The sequence below is a fragment of the Pangasianodon hypophthalmus genome, chromosome 19, assembly GCF_027358585.1.
Source record: "Pangasianodon hypophthalmus isolate fPanHyp1 chromosome 19, fPanHyp1.pri, whole genome shotgun sequence".
Classification (NCBI taxonomy): Eukaryota; Metazoa; Chordata; class Actinopteri; order Siluriformes; family Pangasiidae; genus Pangasianodon; species Pangasianodon hypophthalmus.
This window is the reverse complement of record NC_069728.1, coordinates 14330544-14350162: the sequence shown is the minus strand read 5'-3', so window position 1 is coordinate 14350162 and position 19619 is coordinate 14330544. Positions and strand designations below refer to the sequence as shown.

General features: G+C 35.7%; 1 protein-coding gene and 1 long non-coding RNA gene across 3 annotated transcripts; both read left to right on the top strand.

Moving 5' to 3' along the window:
- Positions 1-11: 11 nt before the first annotated feature.
- LOC113531851 (uncharacterized) lies at positions 12-5502 on the top strand. 2 transcript variants are annotated; one of them, XR_008305301.1, is made up of 3 exons: positions 12-120; positions 4475-4633; positions 4739-5502. It is a non-coding gene; the product is annotated as an uncharacterized LOC113531851 (long non-coding RNA). The 2 variants fall into 2 exon arrangements; XR_003403298.3 differs by having other exon boundaries at positions 24-120; positions 4279-4633.
- A 9892-nt stretch (positions 5503-15394) lies between these two features.
- On the top strand, positions 15395-18695 carry nkx2.4b (NK2 homeobox 4b). Its single transcript, XM_026923222.3, has 2 exons — positions 15395-16413; positions 17511-18695. Exons 1-2 carry the CDS (start codon positions 15999-16001, stop codon positions 18143-18145), a joined length of 1050 nt encoding a protein of 349 aa, XP_026779023.2. The 5' UTR covers positions 15395-15998; the 3' UTR covers positions 18146-18695.
- Positions 18696-19619: the final 924 nt, after the last annotated feature.

Sequence of the window (19619 nt, the reverse complement as noted above, 5' to 3'; positions counted from 1 at the left end):
AACATAGGTTAATGCAGCAGCAGCAGCAGCAGGGACAGCCACTGGGTATTTACCAGCTCAAAAGATTTTTTCCCAAAGGAAAAAAAGAGAAGCACATGCATTGGTCATTAGGCATCATCTGTAAGTGATGAACTTCTTTTTCTTCTTCCAGAGAAGGCATCTTGGTCATTCTTTTCTTATTTATGAGTCAACATTTTGATAAACTGGTTATAATCTTTTTGCTCTTATTAAAAATGGTCATCAAAGTTGTTAATAACCATTTAACCCAAGAACAAAAAGCTCTGAAGCTATACAAATACTAAGTGTAAGATCTAGCATATCTACATGCTCTGGGTTTTTGTTTTTAATCGAATCAGGCTGTACATTAACTCTATAATGCAGAGAGTTAACGCAGAGGTCACGCTCATATAAACCACGCATGCGCAGCCTGAAACCTTGTCGTGCATTCGTGGTAAGCGCTGTAGTCTGAGAAGATGAGTGCAGAGTGCGCATGCGTGGTCCATGAGAACGCGGTCCTTCTGCTGGAAATAAGGAACACGGCCAGTGTTAATTGTTTAAAATGGAACCGACGTTTAACCGCATCGTGACGTTTTTACTGCACGGAAAGCGAAGCAGAGATATGTCAAATGTGTAAAGAGAAAATAAAGTTGTTTAGTTGTCAGGTTCTTGCCTCCCTCTGACAGAAAGTGGAACTACACAGAAAACAAACAAATAAGTAAACAAACAAGCAAGCAAATAAATAAATAAATAAGACGTTTTAATATAATTTTCAATATTCCATTTATTTAATTCATTTCATTTTATTTAACTACTGCTTAAACTAAAACTAAACTAAACTAAACTAAACTAAAACTATGTAAATATATTAATAAATAATAATGTTAAAATATGCACTGTACAGTTCTTTGTGCATAGACGACCACTAGAAGACTTAATATAAAACATATCTGCTGAAGGACTTCCATTCAAATGAGCTATAAGTGCTTCAAGATTGTAGGCTTTTTTTTTTTTTTTTTTTTTTTTTTTTTTTTGCATATTTACAAGCCGAATGTTAGCCATCATTTATATATATATATATATATATATATATATATATATATATATATATATATATATATATATATATATGTATGTATTTTGTTAAAGTATGTTTGTCAGCATAATTTTAATCTGCAAGAAAATCTGGAAAAGAATAGACCAAATGCTGGAAGCTTTTTTGCAAATAAATCATATCCATTCGCAAAATTTACATCATTTCATTTTAATAAATGTATCTTTTTTATTTTTATCTTCATTTTTTTAAATATAATTTTTCGACACCTAAGCTGAGAAGTGATGTTAAAATAATAATATTAATAATAATAATAATAATGAATGCCGTTTATTATTATTATTATTATTATTATTATTATTATTATTGCTGTTGTTGTTGTTGCTTTTCGACAGTAAATAAAAAAGCAGTCCATCAGTCAAACAGGTGCGTACAGATATATTTACTTTTTCCCGATTATTCGTTTTGTTTTCTCTTTTCTAGACCAACATGCTCACCAATATAGTGCAGGATGAACTTATTGGATATATATTTAGGTTCTGTAAATATCCCGCAGGAGATGATTCATTATTTATTCGTTTGCTTGTTTGTTTTTTAATGCTATTATTAGAGGTCTTTATCCACCGTTTTGAGGAATAGGCACAAATGTCGATTAACAATGCTATAAAATTTCCTAAAATGACCTGGTATATAAACCATGGCAATAAATGCAAATTAATAAAGTGTGACGTGTAATGATCTCCGAGGCACGACACTGTTCCTTTATATTAATCTGGAGCTTATGTAAAAGCTCTGCTTATTAGAGTTTTCAGACATGAAGAAGTAAAATGATTAGGCTCATATTATATACTCATATAAGAGGTTTGAGTGATTCGTTTTTATTTATTTACTTATCTATTTATTTATTTAGTGTCATTAAAACCATCAATAGCATTTAAATTCGAAGATATATGAAACAAATCTACTTTCTTTAATCTGTATTATAAATGTGCTACATTCAGTTTTCCCTCCCAGCGTTATTGCAGGAGTTATTGCAGGAGTTATTACAGTAGTTATTGCAGGAGTTATTGCAGGAGTTATTGCAGGAGTTATTGCAGGAGTTATTGCAGGAGTTATTGCAGGAGTTATTACAGTAGTTATTGCAGGAGTTATTGCAGGAGTTATTGCAGGAGTTATTGCAGGAGTTATTGCAGGAATTATTGCAGGAGTTATTGCAATAGTTTGCGCAGTATTTATTGCAGGAGTTCTTGCAGGAGTTACTGGAGTAGTTTGTGCAGTAGTTATTGCAGGAGTTACTGGAGTAGTTTGTGCAGTAGTTATTGCAGGAGTTACTGGAGTAGTTTGTGCAGTTGTTATTGCAGGAGTTATTGCAGGAATTACTGCAGTAGTTATTGCAATGGTTTGTGCAGTAGTTCTTACAGGAGTTATTGCAAGAGTTATTGCAGTATTTATTGCAGGAGTTCTTGCAGGAGTTATTGCAAGAGTTATTGCAGTATTTATTGCAGGAGTTCTTGCAGGAGTTATTGGAGTAGTTTGTGCAGTAGTTCTTGCAGGAGTTATTGGAGTAGTTTGTGCAGTAGTTCTTGCAGGAGTTATTGGAGTAGTTTGTGCAGGAGTTCTTGCAGGAGTTCTTGCAGTAGTTTGTGCAGTTGTTATTGCAGTAGTTATGGCAGTAGTAGATGGGGGAAGTGCACTTTAAAGGAAAGTCTTTACACCTATCTGTGATATTGTTGTATAATTCAATTCTTGAGCTGATAGATTTTGTGACTGGAAAGACAATGGTTTATATAAAAAAATTATGTATTCTCCACCTTATGAATCTATTCTCATTTGCACATTTCAGGAGTAGAGTTTATTAGTTTATTCCTGTCTGTAGTTTGGAAATAGATTGATGACGTTTGGACTGATACGGTCCAGTAATCACATCGCGATATTCGACGATATTATCGTAGCTGCTTTAAAAGAGGGTTACTTCAACAAATCACGTGTCATTCTTAATGAAATATTGTTAGAATATCTAAAGAATATTGTTTTAAATGTAGTGTAATGCTATATTATGGTAAACCGTGATAAATACAAATCTTAAATATCTGCATGAACAATACAAGATCAGTTATTAAACTAATGACCACATTCTGTATTTCAGCGTGCATGCTGTGGAATGTGTGTATTATTTCCATATTTTAGCTCGCTTTCTTATTTCTATCCAGAGTTAAAATACACCAAAGCAGTGTTTCCTAGAAGTAGCCTTTGCGCTCAACAATTCTTTCTTTCTTTCATTATTTATTTATAATAGTTTGTTTGTACAGTATTTAACCTCATGTAGGGGATGTTAAGGAGAAGATGAACAGAGAAGCACTTTGTGTACCACATGTACCTTTTACCACATCCACTATCTGTACAGAATGCATGTGTGTGTGTTTACTGATGGACATAAAGGTGTGTGCAAGATTTTTGACCTAATTTTTGAGGTTTCTACAACGAGAGCCTAAAAAATTAATTACTCATCCAGTTTATAATAAACAATATTCACATCGGAAGTGGAACATTGTTCGTGTGTGTGTGTGTGTGTGTGTGTGTGTGTGGTGTGAAGTAGCACGCAGTGTTTGCATAGTGAATCTGTGTTTAACTGAGTTGTAATTGATCATGCTTGAGCAAACACTGTGAGGGCCTGATGAGGGCTTGTCTTATCCAACTGCTCCCTCGTGTGGACAGATTTATGTTGTGCACTTCTGCTGATGCACTGCACCAATGAAAGGACATGTGGAGGGGACAGATGAAGGACCAGGACAAATAATGTAATAAAGTCTAACTCGTCTGAACTTTAGCACATTTGAAAGATTGTGTGTGTGTGTGTGTGTGTGTGTGTGTGTAAGAGAGAGAGAGAGAGAGAGAGAGAGAGAGAGAGTGGGGCAGAGGACACCGAGACTCTTATCCAAACTTGTCCAGAGCAACTTACAGAAGTGTCATTTATTTGGAAAGAAAATCTTTACACTAGAACTAAAGATATTAACAAGCAGAAAAAGGGCTCATAAGCAGATAAATAAAGACTAGTAGATTTTATTGTCATTTCTCCATATAACTTGGAACAAAATATTGTTTCATCAGGCCAGTACATTAACATGGTACACAGGACTATGTAACGTGCAAATACGCAAGAATGTGAGATGAAGGTTCATTTCTAAGTGCACAATTGCTGTTCATGTTTGTGCTTATTAATGATATAGGTATTTAATCTGCATCTGAAGTAGCTTGGGCTGGTTACTCCACCACCTGGAGTTTACTCCACCACCTGGGTGCAGCAGAAAAAAGTCCGGATGCTTGTCTTCCTTGTGTCTTTATGGGAGGTGAGTCAGGCCGTGGGCCATGCTATTGTCTACTGGTATCGTGTATAAGGAGCTGGTCTGTGTTTTGTCTTTGCAGGCAAGCAGGGTTTTAACTTTAATGAGGGCAGCTTCAGGAATTCAGTGGAAGGAATGTAGCTGCAAAGTAACATGAATGATCTTCAGCCTTCAGGGGACTGAAGACAAGCCTGGCTCCTGCATTCAGGATCAGCTCTAGAGATACAATATATCGCCAAAAGTATGTAGATAACTGACTATCACACTCATATGTGGGCCTTCTCATACCCAGACCCTAACCCTGCTGGAATCACACAGTTGTCTACAATGTCTTTGTATGTTGTAGCTTTATAATTTCCCTTCACTGGAACTAAGAGGCCCTGTTTCATCATGACAATGCCCATGTGCACAAAGTGAGCTCCATGAAGACATGGTTTGCTAATGTCGATGTGGAACAACTCAAGTGGCCTGCACAGAGCCCTGACCTCAACCCCACTGAACACCTTTGGGATGAACTGGAACACTGACTGCACCGCAGACCTCCTCACCAACATCAGTGTCTGAGCTGACTAATGCTGCTGTGGCTGAATGAACACAAATCCCCACAGCCACGCTCCAACATCTAGCGGAAAGCCTTCCCAGAAGAGTGGAAATTATTATAACATCACACTCCATGTCTGTCTGTCTATCTATCTATCTATCTATCTATCTATCTATCTATCTATCTATCTATCATGAGCAGTAAGACCAGGAATCTAGTAGGAGTTTTAGTAGTCTAATGTTCAAGAGATTTAAAACGTACTGGAGAGATGCTAATCTTTTTCCTAATCAGTTCTCATGGCTAGACGAAATGAACATTTTTATTTATGTATGTATGTATGTATTTATTTTTTTTAATTCAGCAGTTTATTAAGAAATGTCTTTAAGCTGATTAGATTAGGTTTTCATAGATTACACAACATGACATTTCTTATTGATCCTTCTGTTTTTGCATTTCTTGGAAATTAGAAACATTTGGAAATAATACTGCAGTTAAATGTGTACATCTGTAATGTTTGGTGTTGTCAAATGACTTAACTGTTGTTGTTTCAAATAAATAAAATAAATAAATGGGTCATTTTAGCTTAGGGGAATGTTATACTATCTATATGATTAAATATAATATAGGCATATTATATTATATTATATTATATTATATTATATTATATTATATTATATTATATTATATTATATTATATTATATTATATTATATTAGTTCCTCAAAAAGTCATAGTTTTAATACCAAAGTGCTGCCTACTTATTGTGCTCTTGTGCTACAAATTCAAAGATTTTAAGACAGGTCGCTTAAATTAGCCTGAATATAAGAATCCAGACAGTGTAGAGCTCTCTGGATTATCCGGCAATACCGAGACTCACCACGAGATGGCAGCAGTGGTCCATATTCAGACTTTCTTAGGTATGAAACAGCACATGTACATATAAAGATACAGGTGTGTACGAGTTATAAGCACATTAACATTGTTAATCAATTTATAGCAAAATTAACTCATTATTTTTCAAATTTGGGGATTTTTGGCATTAGTGGATTATTCAAAGCCCAAAAGTTGAAGGTGTGAACATGGGCCATAGGCTATATTTGGAAAAGGCAAAGGGGCAAAGAAGGTCATTAGCTGCTTGTATGATTTTAAGCCTTGATGGGAATATTATGAGTTTCTTTAACAAAGGGTTATAGCTTTATAAAAACACAGTGCATACACTCTAAGCAAAAAAAATTTACTAAAGCGTACCTTTCCTTATCACCGGTGTGATACACTTATCTTTTGTACCTTTAGTATGTGTCTTTAAGTGTGTACAGAGTGCATCTTTAAAGATTTATTCTAAAAACTATACGGTCCATGTATGTACCTTACACCATTTTAATCACACTATATCCACGTTTTAGGTGAAAGATACAGCAAATAGATGGTATCGCCCCAGCAACAAGGAAAAGTTCAGTTTAATACCAATTTTTACTGAAAGTGTAAGAGTTATAAGCACATGAAATCTAAACAAGTGACATTGTTTAAAAAGATTATTAAATGGCATTGATGGTCGCTGAAACACAGGCATAAAATGTGCTGTTTCCTGAATAAGTAACATGTGAGACTGTTTCTTTTGTGTGTTTTTAACCCATCAACATGCATAAATTATTTAAAAACATATCCAGTTTCTTTACTTTCTTCATTACTTACACGTGCATGACAGATGAAGTTTGACTTTTCCTAAATATCACATATTAAAAAGTATGCCTTGTCCCTGTGTATGAATACAAGTAAAAAAAGATTAAACATAATACTTGAAATAAAAACAAATCTTCGTGTTTTAAACTAAATTTGTATATATACAAAAAAAAATTCTAAAATAAAAACATAGATGAATATTTAATGTTGAATATTTAATGTTGAAATCACACTTTTGCACAAAATATAACAATATTCTTGATGTATAAGATTTAAGCAGTTCAAGACTGTTGCATGATGCAGATGATTTCAGAGCTTATAATCCTAAAAAAGAAAAATAAAAACATTTTTTATGCAATTTGGATTTTGTATATAAACTCAGTAAAGATATAGAAGTGATTTGCTGCATTGTGAAGGGAAAATGGTCTAGAGAGCAAGAGAATGAGAATAATTATTTATGTTAGATTACAGTAATGATCTCAAGTGATTTGTAGGTGATTTACATCTTATATTTTCCTACAAACAGCCTTGAATTGACTGTCCATAAGTGAGGACGCTATGCATGAAAGGCTTTATTTAGGCCACTGTTTTGTTCTTTATATGAATTATATGAATATATATTATATGAATTAATAAGCCTACAAGGGAGACTTTAACTATTATTATTATTATTATTATTATTAAATACAATCCTATATAAAAGGGCTTATAGAAAGTTTCTGTACTTACTGAAGGGGTTTTAATTAGATCATTCTGTAGTTTATCAACACAATGTATACCATTTTCTCATATTTTCACTCCTTAACAAGTTAGTAACCCTGTGGTAGGAATTTAGCACATAATCATATTTTTTTAATATAGTATAATAATATATGTTATACCATATTATTCTATTTTATCACAATCCTATATGGTCTAATAAGAGACTTTCTCAGTCCAGATTAAGCTGTTTGCATTTGATAGTTGTTTGATAACTATTACTACCAGTATAGTCTATATACAATACCACTCCACTTTCACTCATTCTCTGAAGAGGCATTACATCGAGAATGCTGGTTATTGATTTATAGATTACAGAGTAAATATTTATCTCTGTAAAATACTTAGATAGAATTACAAAATAATTCTTTACCAAATAGCCTTTTCTCATAGGGTCTTTATGATGACATTCAACTTGAAGACATTCAGGTTTGGAGACAATTGATGGATGATGACAATAAGTTCATTCATTTCACTTTATCCTGGTCAGCAGCAGCAGCAACAACAACACTACACCATTGACTACTACTACTACTACTACTACTACTACTACTACTACTACTACTACTAATAATAATAATGTATTATATCATAGCCCTGTTATTCAAAAAATAACAAATAAAAGAAAAACAAAATACATTTTTATACACTAACTGGGCTCATAGTGGCTTCTCTTAAAAAGAATCCTTTGTACAACACTCAGAGGTTATAGATTTAAGGATGTGCTTTATCCTCATCTTTGGGTGACAATTTAAAGGTGTTTAAATTGTATGTATTAAGTGATTACAGACAGTTCGATACAATTTAACGCATAATGATATATATATATATATATATATATATATATATATATATATATATATATATATATATATATATATATATATATATATATAGCCTGGCAGAATTTGAGTTTTGAGAACATGGGCTCCAGACTTCAGGCAGTCATTGACTGCAAAGGATTTTCATCCAAGTATTAAAATTATGGTATTTGGACAATTATATCACTTTGGAAGAAAATGGAAGTACTTTTCTTAAAATGGCTGTAATTCCTAAATGGTAAATGGCTCTTAAAATAAAGCTGAAAGTCTACACTTTGATTACATCTTGATTGTTTTATTTCAAATCCATTGTGGTGGTATATAAATGCAAAATCACAAAAACTCTGTCATTGTCCAAATACTTCTGGACCCGACTGTATATATATATGTATATATACAGTATGTATATATATATATATATATATATATATATATATATATATATATATATATATATATATATATATATATGTATATATAAGCTCTTTGCATATTCAGATTTTTTAAGAGCTGGCATTTATTGCACAAAGCTTTATACATATTACAAAAATGATGTGCAATTATCCATTGAGAAAATACCAGTGAATTTCCTTTTTTTGTTTTGGAAGAACTACAGCAAAAAATTATACAGGCCTAATGTTTTTAAAAAAAATTCTTAAAAGAAGTCATAGTCGTTGACCATTTGGGAAGTTACAAAAGGAAACATCGTAAGTTTGTGCTGTTATGGCCTATTCAGTAGTTAGCACTTACAACAGATTCTATATGTACTAGTATTTGGGACATTCCTTGGATGGAGTACAATATCTCTTACAGAAACAGAAAAAATGTGTCATTATTCTTACAGAAACGATATACATATATTTATTGAATACTTAGGTCAAAACAATGATGAGAAAATCTTCTATACTTCCTGAAAAAGACAATAATTAGAGTCAGTCAGATGTCATACAATCAATTTTTGGTATAACCTGCTATATAATCAACTTTTGGATGGTAAGAGTAACTCTGCTTCAAGTTGGGCAGCATCACACCACCTCTTCATTGATTTTTTTTCCCTGTAACAGCATACCCAGTTGTGTTGTATTATTTACGTGAGTAATTAATGTTCAGTTCATGGTTTATTGAAATTAGCCGTACAGTCCTACTAACTGTACTTCATACCACTGAAGTATATTATATTATATAATATATTAATATGCTCATTTTAATATGCAATCATTTCTGTAGTTACATATTACTCTGGGATAGGTATGGTGGACACGCTGTATAGAATAGACTAATAACAAACTGATTCAAATCATGTTTTTTAAAAATATATAGTCATTGATATTGTGATGTTTTCTGTAATTAAATGAACATTTTTGGAAGGAGATGTTTCACACATTATATGTATTTATAACCAGTTAAAAATTATGATGTGTCTTTAATTAATCGTTGGCAAATTGCTGTGGTATAAGAGGAATAAAACACGTCATGAGCTGCTGTTATTGGAAAAAGAACTGACTTTGGTGTAGTAACTGTAACTCCGCCTCACATCAGAACTCATCACACCACGGCTGTTGTTGATTATTTTCCTATAGCAGCACACTAATTGTGTTTTATTTCTTATGTAACCAAAGCACCTTACAGTTGAGGCAGAATCCAGTACAATGCAAGAACTGAGCAGTAGAGGGTTAAATATTAAACAGTAACTCAGTCGTGGTCCTGGGATTTGAATTCAAAACTTTCCAGTCACTACCACAGAGGCTTAACCGCTGATTTAGCATTACCCTCATATTTCTGTTTACTTCTCTAATGTAACAAGGTATAAAATAAAAAAGTAAGCCTAAACTGTTTGTGGTATTTTATTTTGTGACATTTTTTTAGTCTAATCCCCAGACGTAAATGACTGAGATATTTTTGTGATCTTCTGGGCAAACAGGTGGTCTGACCTCTGGCTTTAAAAAGAACTGAGTGGGTTCAGGGGAAACACAGCTGCTTGGCCTAGTGCACTTCACAAGTGCGCAGGATTAAACCTTCAGCATGGGGGCCAGTGACAGAGAAAAAGAGAGACAGACGAGGGAAAGAGAATGAAAGAGAAAATAGGAGAGGGAGATTGATTAGTGAGTGAGGCAGGAAAAAAGGGAGGATAAAAAAACAGCAAAGGAAATGTGATAAAGATATAGCTTAATATTCAATAATGGGTTTATTGGAGCAAAGATCTGATCTCCATTATAGACAGAAGATTTGATTGGTGATGAAATGCAAAATCAAGGTCAAATGAGTAATAAACATACAATAAATGTACATTTTATTTTGTTTATAATAGTTGTATACTATTAATCAAGTCATAAACAGTTTTCATAATTAACATTTAATTAGACACACAAGAAGAGGGGTTCTCTGAATATATTAAATTAAATTTAGAGGGACAGAAAAAATATAAATGTTATTATTTCAAGCATATCATATATGCTGTTATAAAACGGAAGATTTATTATTTTATTCCTTAAATGTGCATTGGAAAATGTCCAGATTATTGTTTCAAGTTTCAAGTATTGTGTTATAGAAATATTGGGTGAGTATACAATGATAACTCTTTAGCATAGAATGAATAAGAAATGTAAACAATACATTTTTATGATTTAAAATATTTAGATCATGTTCATCATTTAATGTAGCCCATTTAGTAGGCTAATTATATTAGTGATTAGACCTATTAAGTTATCTGTGCAACAAAGGCTACTATACTAAAACTATGCACTGATAATAATGTAAGCTATGAATCTTTTTAGGCTAGAAGTGGTTTAAGAAATGAATTCAGTCTTCAGCCTGGCAGTAGACAAAAGAGGATGTCAAAACCTTATGGCTTACAGCTTATTGTCAACCAAATTCTAAACATTCAGTACAAAACTTAATGATGTGACTTTTCCATAAGCAGCTAGAACAAAAAACATTGCTGCTTCTCAGAGATTCAACTTGTCTTATAATGATTATAAAGAATTGTAATGAATGTTTTTCTCCATATCCACTCATTAGGCTTCATTGCATGAATAATTAAAATGAGTTCATGAGAACAGCTGGATAAGCAGCCATGGTGCTCACTTAGGTCCTGTAGAGAACTGTGGGTTAATCTGTTGGCTGTTTCTCATTAGTTCTGTAACTTGAGGTCACTAAATGGTTAGTGGCCATTAAAAAAAAAAAAGGGGGGGGGGGCATGATTAAATAGAAAAGGAGTGGCATTGGAAAGAAATAATTCACAATTTGTTTATTCATACAAAATCATCACTTCTTATGAATTTGCATGATCATGATGGGACTGGAAGATTCTGGCAGATGTAAAGTGTGTATGGTCTAATTAAACCTGTGTCAAATTAGGGCTTGAATAGCAATCTAGTCTAGACAGCAAAATCTCCAGTGCTGGACTGATGTCTGCAATACTGAATAAACTCTTTACAGTGTTTACTCGAAACTGTATAAGAACATCATATTTTACATCATATATACATTTATTGCTTTACTGGTTATTGGTTTATTTCTAAAAATAATATCTATAGCAATAATACATCTAACAATAGAGTGGTTTTATATCAAATTATTGAATTCTATATCAGAGGACCAGAATAAACCTTTACAATATTTTATCTGTTCTAGATAGATTAGCTAAAGCAGATTATATAGTAACCCCGATAACAAAACAGTGCAATCCTGCAGTCTGATATGTGTAAGTCCAGTATCTGTATATTTGAGGTATGTTGGATTAATATTAAACACACACACACACACACACACACACACACACACACACACACACACACAAATGCTTTCAAAATATCAGCAAAAGGTTGCTGAGATTTTGATGATAAAATCCGAGACTAAAAACCTCCAAAATCGGAAAAAAGAGGCTCGTTTTTTGCTCTTCCATTAGCATCAGACTCAATCCTTAAATCACATTAACTGCTGGAGAAAAGGAGGAGGACGGAAAAGAGAAAAGCGCACTGAAGTGGCGGCCATGCGCGCGCTCGACCTTTTCACCCCATCAGAGAGAGATGAAGCCCACCTGGGCACTTTCACCACACACACACACACACACACACACACACATGCACACACACACACATGCACACACACACATTCACACACATACACACACACACACACATATGCACACACACATTCACACACACATGCACACGCACACACACAAACACACACACACACAAGCACACACGCAAACATGCACACACACACACATTCACACACATACACACACACACACATATGCACACACACATTCACACACACACACACAAACACACACACACACAAGCACACACGCAAACATGCACACACACACATGCACGCACACACGGAGGGGAAAAAGGAAAAAAGGACATTTGAAGTGTATGGAGCGCAAGGACACAAATATCCATCAGCAATTAAACGATCTAATGGAGCTCAACAATGAAATCTAGCAGGGTTTAACCCCCATCATCTGCTGGAGTCCAAATGATCCATTTCAAAACCGTAATGAACAAAAAATTCATTTCCAAAAATCACATTTAGACTAAAGACATGATGTTCAGCTGATTCTAAACCTGAGAAAAAACAAAAAACGGAATTGTAGTCGTGGATTTTAAGTTATCTAACAGTAAGTTTAAAAAAAAAGCTGTAACACTAATGAAAGACTAAAGACTGAAGTGACTAATCCCACTGCTGACTCTAACCCAAACAAACGAGGTGCTGAATTCATGTAAATCATTGCGAATGTTGAGAAGCTCCCCAGCTGAAAAAGCTCCTGGGGCTCCATATTGTTTATGTTGTTTATGCTGCTAATCAGTGACATAAAGAGACATTGCACATTTTTGTCTTGCTTAAAATTATTTTTTAAAAATTGTAATCCTCTGGAAAAAAAAAGAGATGACGTGTCAGTGCCATTGCATTAATACATAGCACACAATAATTCATATACAGATTTACTTTAGAAATTAATTTCTGGGTTTTTTTGTATATGGGATGAATATAACGATTATGTTGTTTTATTCCATTTTAAACTAAGCATCATTACCTTAAACTTTTTTTAAATATTATTTTGATTTTTCCACCCAGACTACCCTGTGTAACTCTATCCATCCTGTTATATATCTTTTTTTTTTAATAAAAACGAAATTTGGTGAAATTCCAGTACAGTGGCCTATTGCACTTTATATACATATTATATGTTCAATATATTCATCACTCTATCTCTATACACCCATCTACCTGACTGTATATCCTATTACTGTTATATTTACATTACACATGCCTTTGCCCTTCTGTGTATCTGCTCACTCTGCACTTCACTACTACTGGATGAATCTAGTTAGATGCAAACTTTTACTCTTTGCAGTGAAAAAGCTGAATCTAATCTAAAGGTCTATTCAGGCTCTATATTTCACTAGAACTGCAGTGCATGGCTTTCCTGTAATATTTTACTATTTATAGTCAGTGAGAATTTAGTGTCATTTTTAGGAGAACACGATGGTAACACTAAACAGTCTGTGATGTTACAATGACCAATTAATATGTTCATCTGCAATCAGTCAGTGACTCAGCAATGAAATAAATAACCTGCATACACTCAGAGAAAATAATACTTCAAGGGTTAAGTATTTACAGCTTCCCTAATAGGGAAGCATTCAGTTAGAGTGTTTTAAGGATTCTTTCAGAGGAACAATCAATAAATAAATAAATAAATAAATAAATAAATAAAACCCTTAAACATTTTCCCAAGAGTGTACATAAATACAGAAACAAGCATGAATAATATTTTGAGAATAATAGTCTACAAAAAATTAAAAAACAAATGAGTTACAACTGATTTGCAAAAGTCCAACAATTTGGTTGAAAGTCATATGAACAGAGTTGTAAGAAAAGCTAGCAGAGATAAATCAGCTCCTTAACAAAATCTGAGAAGTTTTCACGTCGAGATGTCTTGGCTGAATTCTGCACAATCCACAAACTTTGCGTGTAAAGATTTGGAGACAGGAGCGAGCAGAGAAGTGAAATGTATTAAAGCTCAGGCAGAAGATTTGTGAAGGTTGAATTAACACGTGCATTAGTTTATCCTGCAGGACACAATCCACACTGCAAGGCTTCAACGCTATCATCACTCTCAGTTCTCTCAGTTCTCTCAGGCTCTTTAACCCTCGTCATGTTGCTCTACATGCTTTTCGAAAACATTACTCCTTAGCTTTAGCACTTTTACACTGAGAAACTGAAGACTCAGAAGCACATGGTGTGTGAAATGGGTTATAAAAAGATCAGTTCAAATCACTTTCATTAGAAACACTAACACCATAACTATCAGACAGGAATAAAAGGGATGAGTACCTTATTTTTTCCAATCCACCCTGCGCCTTTCTCGTGGACTTGCTATATAACACACACACACACACACACACACACATACACACAGGATAAATTCGCCATGGTTTTCTTCTGCAGTGTGTGAAGACCTGAGCGCCATGCGGTCTCTCTCTCTCTCTGTGTGTGTGTGTGTGTTCGGGAGCGCGCGCCTCCCTGCATTGCACTCAGTGCAACAGTCTCCCACATTTCCCTAACCTATAACTGGACACCTCGCACACTCACAAGCAGGAGTTTCATAACCCAAATTTTTCCACTTCCCTAAAAGATTACACAAAAACCCTACACTAAGCATACCAAACAATAACTGTATGTAATTTTTAATTTAATCATGAATCATGAATGAATATTGAATTAATTGCATTACTATTAATAGCACAGTCATTTATTTCTTAGCTTAATAACTTGTAAAGTTGTTATAGCTTATAAAAATCATGCACTAAAACAAATATAATGAACATACTCTTATTAAGAATTATTATTATTACATTTTTGACCTGTACAAATCAGGATAACACGTTAAAGCGTTTGTAATGTGATTTTTTTCAGCTTTATAATACATTTTTAAGCAGTTTTAACTGAGTGATGTAGACCACTGCAGATTTCTCAGTGGATTAGTTAACAGGATTCACACTGCACCAGAAAACTGTGTTCCGAAACACTCATTTCTGGGCAAAAACACTTTATAATACCTGCTTAAACTTATAAAAGAAAAAGAAAAAAAAATTAAAAAGGAAACATGTTAGGAGAACGTTTTGCTGGACTTGCTTTGGCATGAAAACCATCTCAGATTGATTTATGAATTTCTGATTTAACTTCATTAAATAGTAAACATATCAGTCCTGCTGATGGCTGATGGCTGTGCAGGAGACTGAGCTCAGGCTGGAGCCGTGACACTGGAAGTGGATCTGCTCTGCTCATCAGCTGAGTGGGACTGTAAGGCTGCGGTGTTGCTTCAGCGCTGAGGATTTCAGTGTGTTCAGGAACAGACTGAGGTAATAATCAGCTTTGGTACTTTATACATCTAAACGATTATGAATGTCACCTAAATTTACCCAAACGCACGAAGAAGCAGGACGCACGCGATTCTTGGGGGGAAATGCCCACGGTAGTTTTTGTCCGCTTTTTTGAACTTCCTGTTGCTCCGCCTCCTGTGTTTGTCGTAAGCCTCGCGCGCAGTTACGAACCGAGCAGTGAGATAAAGACGGCTCTTTCTCTCCGCGCGACGATTCGCTTGGAGCGTTTTTACCGTGCAGTCGAGTGACCACACAACACCATCACCGTCATCACTGAGCGCTGAGCGGATTTTCCTTTCTTCTTCTTTTTTTTTTTTTTTAATTTTCTTTTTTAATATTATTATTGCTGTGTCGGGCTGTCGGAGCGCGAGCACATCCCCATCGCTGCGCGCGCGGGGGCTGAATCATGTCCCTGAGCCCGAAACACTCCACACCTTTCTCCGTGAGCGACATCCTGAGCCCGCTGGAGGAGAGCTGCTTTAAGAAGTTTGCGTGCATGGAGGGCGCTTACCGGCAGCCTCCTCCTCCTCCTCCTCCTCCTGCGCAGAGCGCGCAGCATCAGCACCACCAGCACCAGCACCACCACCAGCACCAGCACCACCAGCAGCAGCACCAGCAGCAGCAGCAGCAGCACGGAGTGAGCCACGGAGCTTATCACGTGCCGCACGGCATGGCACAGTTCTCGCACGCGGCGGTGGCGGGATACTGTAACGGGAGCCTCGGCGGCGTGGCGGAGCTGCCCACTTACCAAGAGAGCGTGAGGAGCGGCGCCGCCACCGCAGCCTGGTACGGAGCAAACCCGGAACCGCGTTACGCAGCACGTGAGTTCATACAAAACAAACCTTCTCACTGCTCTTTCACAGAAAAGAAAAAGCCACCCAGCATGAAGCATTCTTCTGTATAACGGCATAGTATAGTTGTTAAAATGGGCTGATGCTGGAAAAGAAAATGAATACACAGCTACAGACACTTTAATCTCCCTGAATTTATAAAATAAAAATATTCCTAAAAACAGGCCACCACAACTTTCTCTTCCCTGCACAGACACATGCTCTGTGTTTACAGGCGTTTATTACAAACAGCCTGGGTAAGTAATACACAGGCAACAACATTTCAACTTATTATAAGTATTTCTCAATTTATAAATGACATCATAAATTTAAATAGAATCTGAATTTAAAATCTTCAGCATATTATTTATATACATACTTTACAACTACAATCTGACATTTGTGACTACAAGTTTTATTTTTGTGTTCAATATGTTAAATATGCATAACAACGGTATTAATGGCAGCCTATATCCATTTTCTCCTCCTGTATTAAATCATACTCAACTAAAGCAAACAAGCAAACAAACAAACAAACAAACAAACAAACAACAACAACGGGGAATTCTGCTGTTTCTGTACATTGTGGTGCAAAACCCTGAGATGTATCTGTCACTTTTATTCAAACTGAATAGCATGTGTACCAATCATTTTCTTTTCGTAACACACACACACACACACACACACACACACACACACATTTGCATATAAAATAGTCTATATATGGAGAACCTGTTAGGAGTTTTCTGTAAAATATGAGTGAGTCACTGAGTAACAGTCAAATCACACTTATTTTTAGGCCACGAAATATATATATTTATTTTCCCCCAGAAGAAAGCAAGTCTTCATTTTTAGGTGGCTGTAAGAGAGCTTAGACTTCATCAATATTGCTCATAATAGCATTTACTTAAAAGTGTCACGGTTTTAACATTAGATTAGAATTAGTTCAAATACTAATGTTGACTCTGATAAATGCACTTTAAAGTTTATATCGAATTCTTTTGAAATTAGTCTTATTTTTTTCCCTGTTTTAATAATAGCCTACTGTTAATACTGCTACTAATAATCACATCCTGTCTCTTTTGAAGTTCCTAGGTTCATGGGCTCCTCCACTGCTATGAACATGAATATGGGCGCGCTCGCGGGAATGGACGCTAAGTCCATGGTGACTCTGCACGCGGCTCCGCGCCGGAAGCGTCGCGTGCTCTTCTCTCAGGCACAGGTGTATGAGCTCGAGCGCAGGTTCAAGCAGCAGCGCTACCTGTCTGCGCCCGAGCGCGAGCACCTGGCCAGTCTGATCCACCTGACGCCGAACCAGGTGAAGATCTGGTTTCAGAACCACCGCTACAAAATGAAACGGCAGGCCAAAGACAAAGCGACGCGCGAGCCGCAGGTGCAGCAGCAGGACGGCGGGGACGCGTGTCAACAGCAGCATTCACCGAGGCGCGTGACCGTTCCTGTGCTCGTCAAAGACGGCAAACCCTGTCAGAACGGAACCGACACACAGACTTCCGGACAAAATGTTGCCATGGCTGCGGTTCCGCTTCAGCAGAGAAGCCAAACAGTGGAGTCTTTAGCGTCCGCAGCGGACGAGCTGGACGACATGGCGCCGAGTCCTCCCGCGCTGCACGGCGCTCACCTCACCGGCCTGTCGCACCTGGACTCCGCCCTCCTGGAGTACAACATGGCGGGCTCGAACCTGCTGTACGGCAGAACTTGGTAGGCCAATAAGCGCTTTGTGTGAGTCCGAGCCGGACGAGGAAACAGCCTCTAAAGACTCCGAGAACAGTTTCAAAACTAGACCGAAAGAAACGCGCAGTTCATCCTGTACAGAAGCGGGATTTTATTAGATTACAGCCATCCAGAAATCTGACTCAAATCTGCCAGTCGGAGTTTGTATCCGAACTGTCTGCTGGTGTGGATGAACATCCAGGAAAAACCAGCTACTCATTTTCCACATCCCTCTCTTCACTACTGTTCATGAAGCTTTTTGTAAGATACTTTTCAACTTTTCTTTTTACATGAACTGATGATGCAGAGTATAAAGGACACATCTGACAACAGATTTTATGCTGTTCACATGGAAACTTTTTGTAATTTAAGAAAAATTCAAAGTCTTCTGCAACGCTTAAGAATTAAATTTAACAATAAAACCATTCTGAAGAATTTGCAGCTTTTTACAAGGCAATGGGAAATGAATCTATTATTCTGGAAGATTTATTTAGTTGGAGCTTTATAGAACGGGTTTCAATAAAGTGCTCATATTGCGCCATTAAGCGACTCTGATTCGTTACACGTTGGATTTGTGTGTAAAAACTCGGTAATGTTTGCGAGGTGAACATGTGCACTGTGGCTTTAAGAAACAGTTCTTCAGGCCTTTCCTCCCTCTCTCAGGCTGTCTTAACATTAAAAAAAAGCAGAAATTTTAATAAACATTAAATTCCCGTATAAGCTGATGAAAACACGGACAGCCAAAATTAATTGTGACAAAAACAGGCTTAAACTATGGATTTCTTTGGCTCAGTCTTGGTCCACAGAATGAACAGCTGTAGGCATTTTGCACTATAATTATTTAACTTAAAAAAAAAAAAAAAAAAATTGTGCAATTTCTACAATAAAAAGACTTCTTGCACTGTTTAATGACAATCCACCATACTATTAATTTTTATTATTATTTTATATATAAACAGCCTCATTTAAACAGCTGCTGAGTTTCATCTAAATATCTTCTACAAAAAAAAAAAAAAAAACCTCTGATGAAGTGATTAATTGTTGACTGGGATATTAGACATTACATATTTGGGGCATGGTGATAATATTTAGGGGAAAAAAAAGGATTTCCCCTCAAAGAGGGAGAAATGCTGAAGTCAATTGTTGAAGTTAAGGGGAATTAAGTGATTTCAGCAGCCGATTGTGGAGATGCTTCTGAATTCAGATCAAGACTATTGTTCATTAACCTAATTATTCTATTCTCATTTAAAACAGTGTTTTGGTTCATAGATCTACTTGTATAATTGTCTATTATGTGGAATCTATGAATATTCAGCTCTGGATGAACACACTGGAAAAACCAAACTGAGCACATTTTACATGAGGGCTTTTACAGACATGCTTACTGGCTTCAAGAGAAAATATACCATCTGATCTGGAATATTTATATGGGGGAAAACACAAAAAAAACAAAAAACAAAACACAC